Genomic DNA, 6,624 nt, shown 5'->3' on the forward strand with positions numbered 1-6,624 from the left:
GGCCAGACGGGGCCAGACACGCCCTGGAGCCAACCTCCTGCTCCCTGGCCAGCCGCACCTGGGGTGGTGCTGGGGCTCGAAGGGCGTCTGCAGAGTGAGTGGGTCGGTCCACTCCAATCTTTATTATTTCCTTCCTGAAAAGATTGCCATAGACCCCTGTTTTTACCTAAAGTTTAGCAGTTTTTCATAAACACTTCTCTATTTGTTGGCTTTTGCTTGATATTTGGAGTCCTGAAATAGTAGTTTGGGACACTTGCCCAGTTTTATAGTATTTTTGGAGACAGATTTGCTGACCTCTTCACTTTGCCATTGCTGCAAGTTCCCCATGTAACTTTTAGATGTAAAATTTCAACCTATTTATTTATTTTTAAAACATATATATTTATTAATTTCAGAGAGGAAGGGAGAGAGATTGAAACATCAATGATGAGAGAGAATCACTGATCAGCTGCCTCCTGCAGGCCCCACACTGGGGATCAAGGCCGCAACCCGGGCATGTGCCCTGACCGGGAATTGAACCGTGACCTCCGTTTCATAGATTGATGCTCAACCACTGAGTCACGCCAGCCCGGCAAATTTCAACCTATTTAGTTGAAAGCTGCTAGGTACTGCATGTGAACTTGTTACTATTTTTAACTTTGGTGGTGGAAATAGATAAATGTTTCCTTTTCAAGGGCAAGTAGCAATAGGTCTTTCTTCCAGCAACTAGGAAGATGCCAAGGGTCTGTTTTGAAAAGCACAATGCTTCCCTTGGAAAATGATCTGGGAAAAGTATTTATGTTCCTATGTTTTGGATTAATGATTGTAGAACACCTTATGAACCTGGCTTAAAAAAAATAAAAAAAATATATATATACACACATATATACATACACACACACACACACACACTCATACACACATGTGCATGTTAGCATAAGTAGCTAGTTAGTTAAGAAGGGAGTCAATGGAATTGGACATTAAACCTGATTCACTAGGAAGCCACACATTCACAGGCTTTCCAGGGGACAGTGCCTTCTCCACCCAGGGGACTTCATTCCGGAAGTGGGCAGGAAGAATCAGCTCCAGTCATTAGCTGTGATTACCAAGGGAGGAATAAAAACAGCAGTGGCAGTTCCTTTGCTGAGTGCATGTGGCAACTTAAAGGGGTGGAGTCTAGCCTGGAAAACCTGGGGGAACGATTGGAGCGGACAGGGGGAGGATGCAGCACAAGCCCACAGGAGATAGGAGAGAGATTGGTTAGTTTGAAAGAAAGCCTGCTCTCTCCCAAGTCCAAAGTCGTATAACCAAATCGTAACAAAGAGCTGTCTTGGTAGCATGCTTTTGTTTGCCCATTCACTCCTGCGTGCTCTCTCTGTAGTAGCTGTGTGAGCCAAAGTGTTCCAACCCACTGAGCAACCCGGCCAAGGCTTCACTTACACACTTTTAAAACATCTTTAAAAAAAGAAATAAATCTTTTTAAAATATGATTTTTATTTATTTTAGAGAGAGAGGGAAAGAGAGAGAAACACTAATTGCCTCCTACATGCCCCGACCAGGAATTGAACCATAAACTGGAGGTATGTGCCCTGACCGGGAATAAATCCAGTAAACTTTTGATGCACGGGATGATGCTCAACCAACTGAGCCACCATGGCCAGGGCTAAAACATCTTCTTATTTCAACTTTATTTTTCCCCAGCTGCTCCCACTAAGTTCCCCAACTCTTCTGCTCCTGTGTTCAGAAATCGTTTGTAAATTTTGTCCTGCCCATGACCCCTCTGCTCCTGTCTCCTTTCTCCTTGTGCTCCTGTCCCACTTTCTCCCTTGGACTCCTGTGTCCTAGTGGAGCCTCCAAAGTCAGCGGATGGGCCTGTGAACAGCTGTGTCCCAGTCCCTTCAATCACTTGGGCTCAGTGCCTCCCGTGACCTTCAACCTCCTCCAGGCTGTAAGGCATGTCTAATGTTTACCTTCTCTCACCAACCACCAAACTCGCTCAGCTCGGCCTATCCTCCATTCGCTTTAAGGAGTCACTGTAGTGGAAGGCTTGGTGAGCCTGATCATATGAATTCTGGTTGATAGAGTGTCAGTTTACTCCCTGGCTTTCTGGTCAAATATGGAATAATTCATTTGCTGGTTTCTCCTTCTCTGAAGGCCTCTAAAACCGAGGAATAAAATTTGGTGGACCCTGCATGTTTCCAACTTCAACATAGGGGTGATTACAATTTAGAATTTTTTTTGCTCTGTGTTACCCACTTCAATATATGGGAAATGGAGCAATGAAGTTTTCCTGAAACTCTGATACCAGATCAGGTGTTTTTTTTATAAACAGATTTAAGAAGTAAAAGGGTTTTATGATACTACACTGAAAACGATTTTTACAATGCTTTTGCCCTCCAAATTCCAAAAGAATATCAACCAGTTGAATAGCTCATCTACAATGAGGAAAATACAACTGCTTTGCTGTCAAATGCACATACACGGACCCATAGCTAATCCACAGTAAAAACAAAATAAAATCAAACCTTGTAGAACTCTGTGGTGTCCCTACCTGTGGCCACTGAATCAAACACATCCCTGGGGAAAGTAAGCACATGCTTATCTACTGCAAAGTGTCTTTCATTCTAGGATTGTAGCCTGCATTACAGTCCAATGATACTGGATAAACACAAAGGAAAGATTTGCTTTTACAGCAATATTGACATGATGTTGTCAGAAACAACTTAGCATTAAACTTGATTGCTGTGACTATCCCAGTGGTTGTCTGGTGGCTCTAGGCTAGAAAGTCTAAATTAATGATTCGTAAATAATGATTCATCTTGTCAAGGTAATCAGACTTGAATAACGTTTCTAAGTTTTGTGTCATTTTTTTCTTCTTCACATCAGTATAAGAATATCAGTGTGGAGTCCAGTTAGGATTAACAAGCCATCTTTTCACTTGTAGAAAACTGAAGCACCTGAAAAAAAAAGAAAAGAGAATAATTATAAAAGTGTGTAAATCCCTTGACTTTGTGTGAGAGAAGAACAATAAATAGTCGAAAAATTGAACTGGTAAACTTTATGGCTATGAATAAATACATTGAGGTAGTTATTTTTTCTCCCTTGGCCCCCACATCTTCATTTATAAAATAAGAAGCTAGATGAGCCCTGGCCGGGTAGCTCAGTTGGTTAGAGCATGGTCCCGATACACCACGGTTGCAGGTTCTATCCCCAGTCAGGGCATATACAAGTATCAACCAACGAATGCATAAATAAATGGAACAACAAATCAATGTTTCTCTCTCTCCCCCTTTCCTTTTCTCTCTCTGAAATCAATAAAAACATATTTTAAACAAACAAAAAAAGAAACTGGACTTACACACTTGTGTCATCATAAATTTCCATAGAACACAAAGGACTGAATCAGTTTTTCTGAGTAATTATCTTCCAGCTTATTGATCTTACCTTTTAGAAAAATGACAGCAGTGCTATGCTATAGGGATAGACCAAGGTCTAAATGTCTTAGGGTCATCTCTTGGGATCTAAGAAAGAAAGCAAATTCAAAACTTAATATCATAAGACCACTGCAATATTTTACCAGGAAAAGTATATCAAATCTGTAGGTTTGGGGAAATTTTTCTGATGGGAGGAGGTAGCTTTTCCTGGGGAATACCCTTTCTTTCCAGGGTCAACTCTGAAGAGACAGGGGGTCTGGTATTGTGATATCTGCTGCTCTTCTCGTTGTTAAGTAAGATGACGCTCTATTAGTTATCTATCCTTTTTACTTCCAAGATGTGAATCTCACAGAGAATTATATTTCCTATGAACACATTTGCAGGGTTAGGGAGGGTGGAAAGGGGAGTGGTTAGGTTGAGAGTTGTTTGTGTTGGAGCCTAGGGACCAGGACTCCTGTGCCGTGATTTGAGAGCCGCTCTGTCTACACCTTCAGCCAAATGGTTTTTGTTCAGAACCCTTGCCAGTTAAAACCTAGGCTCATTTCCCTATCCTGGCCTTCAAGCCCCAAGAACTTGACTTGTGAATCCTTCCTTCTTGTGGTCCTCAATTCCTGTTTCCTCTGCTGGGAATGCTCTCCCTTAGGTTTGGCCAAAAAAGCAGAAATTACATTCCTTGCCTCTGCTGTTAGGCTTTTTTGTCCAAAGAGTTGACTTTTAGTTACACAGGTGTAAAAGCACAAACCTCCCATAAATAACAAAAAGTTAAGAGGGTTCCAAAAAGCTGTCCTCCTAATATTTATTTCATAAAAGTACAAAAAGAAGACAAAAAAAACCCCCACAAAACAAACAAAACAACCACCCAACTCCTATCAGGATAACTTAACAAATTCTACTCTTCCTGTTTGCTCTTAATCTGTAATGAAATATGAATGGAGGGCTAGGTTCGCCCTACTCAAAGAGACGTCCCTGATTCTCTACTTAGCTGCTGCGATGGGTATCTTATTTACAATCAGCCCGTTGCACCTGCGCTGGGCGGGCTGGACGCTGGACAAAGCTCCTCAGTAGTCTGAGGTCGATTCAGGTCAACTCTCCTGCTAAAGGTGATGGCAATTTTTAGTCTCTTCCAAAACCTGCCTCCTGTTCTTTCCACCAGACCTGGGTTCCTGGAGTACCCTTGGCTTTGGGACCCAGATCAACACTCATTATCTTGCTACCTCGGCCTTCTTGGGTCTTACCTCCTCCCTAGCTCCTTGAATGAGGACATAACTTTCTTTTTTTTTTTTTTTTTTTTTTTTTTTTTTTGGTTTCAGAGACCCAGACCTGGGACTTAAGCTGCTCTTCCTTGGCCTTTGGTGACCTTCCCTTTATCTTCTCTCTTGTTTGGTGCCATCGACCCCTTCCTCCCTCCTCCTCTTCCTCCCTGGTTGGTTCTTGATAGCTAGAATGAAGGCAATATGTTCACAATGGCCATCAAGATGGCCACTTTTAGTTAAATCTCAGCTTCTGAGATAGGTCTGTATCTGGTCTCATTGGTGTCAAGGCGTAGTGTCAGTGGTAGCTGCCATCAATCCAGAATTCCTCCTCATCATCTTCATCGTCATTATTGTGTAGTAAAGGATTAACTCAGCAGGCGTGTGTTGTCCAACCTCTGCACATTCCAAAGAAAGAGCCCTTGACCAGCCCCGGGGAGATAACACCTAAATAAACCCTTGAAGGATTCTGCCTGATTAGAGTGTCTGTCTACCTGAGGCGTTGGGCCAGGGGGCATCACCTGGCCTCTGGAAGGGCTGGACACTGAGTAACTCAGGTCAGCGATGCAGGTGACCTGTGCTACGTCACTGATCCCTCGTGAGAGCCCAGAACGCCAGACTCAGGTGAGCTTCCCAGGCGGTGGACACTTTGTGTTCCTTCTCCCACCTTGTTGCTGGGAGAATGCAGTGCTGTCGGTGTAGCTCCACCGGGAGAGCCCGCTGGAACCTCCTACCCAGTCTCTCCTGGACTTCGCCCTATCTGCCTTGCCCTTGGCGGACGTTAATCTGTATCCTCTCCCTGGAAGAAACCCAAACCAGGACTACAACAGCGTTCTAAGTCCGGTGAGTCCATCTAGCAAGTCTCTGAAGCTGATGGTGCTCTTGGGGACTTCAGACTCCATCATCATCATCATCATCATCACCATCATCATCAACGTATATTGACCACTTCCTAAGTATGGTCAACTGCTAAATGCTTTTCACATATTATCTACTTAAACCTTACAACAACCCTGTGAAGGAATTATAATTATCCTCTCCACACGCCTCCTCCCCCATTTTATAGATGAGGACACGGAGTGATCAGAAGAGTAAGTAAATCCCGAAAGGGAGAGCTGAGATGCCAGCCTGTCCTCCGGCTCCAGGCCGTGTCCTCACTGAGTTAAAGCAGTGCCTGTTACGCCTTTCCCTCCCCAGATAAGACCTCTTTCTCTCTCACATCCTGCCTTCCTCCCTCCCTCTCTTAATCTCAGGGAATTCAGCTTTGCCTTCTCCCCCCGCCCTCTCTCTTCTGATTCTCCGGCCCGAAGGAGTAACCTTCAGGGACCAGGTAGGAGAGCTTTTAGGTGCAAACATATACATTTAATGACAGTATCCGATAAACCACCGTCGTGGTCAGAAAGGCCCCTGCAGGGAGGAGTTGGGTCCGAGCATGGAGGGGAGCAGTCAGTCCCTGCCTCCTGGCACAGGCTTGCTCCACGTGGCACCAGTTTCACAGCCGGTGAGAGGGTGAGAGCGCCAGTGACCTCCGCCAGGACAGCGCGAGAGGCAGGGGAGAGTGTGAAGAGAGAGAGAGAGAGAGAGAGAGAGAGCGAGAGAGAGAGAGAGAGAGAGAACACCTCGCACTGGGAGGGCGTGGGCGCAGCACCCCGAGGAAGGGAGGCACCGTGGGCGTCTCCGCTCTGAGCGGCCCCTGAGTCATTCCGTCTCCCCGAGTCCACGTGGCCGGCGTGTTTGTGCCGCTGGAAGGCCCGGCCAGTGACTGCGGCGTAGCCTTCAGCAGAGCAGCCGGGAGATTGCGCGTTCCCACGTGCCGTGGGGTTGGTCCCAGAACCACAGGAAATGGGAGCAGTCCCTGGGACAGGCTGCTAGCCTCTCCCTCTCAGAGAACGGAGGCTGTGCATGGGGAAGGGGGGCCAGCTGTGCATGGCGAGGCTGTGCATGGGGTGAGGAGGGGGGAG

General features: G+C 45.6%; 1 protein-coding gene across 1 annotated transcript in view; it reads right to left on the reverse strand.

The window, feature by feature from the left end:
* Positions 1-2,321: 2,321 nt before the first annotated feature.
* The window catches only part of LOC102249846 (aldehyde oxidase 2), a 45,550-nt gene continuing 41,247 nt past the window's right edge, over positions 2,322-6,624 (reverse strand). The window contains exons 27-28 of the mRNA XM_005874138.2: positions 3,424-3,500; positions 2,322-2,936 (exon numbers count right to left, since the gene is read on the reverse strand). Coding sequence (XP_005874200.2) covers positions 3,447-3,500 — 54 coding nt within the window. The 3' untranslated portion in view covers positions 2,322-2,936; positions 3,424-3,446. The remainder of the gene's footprint in view (positions 2,937-3,423; positions 3,501-6,624) is intronic.

The sequence above is a fragment of the Myotis brandtii genome, unplaced genomic scaffold, assembly GCF_000412655.1.
Source record: "Myotis brandtii unplaced genomic scaffold, ASM41265v1 scaffold4259, whole genome shotgun sequence".
Taxonomy (NCBI): domain Eukaryota; kingdom Metazoa; phylum Chordata; class Mammalia; order Chiroptera; family Vespertilionidae; genus Myotis; species Myotis brandtii.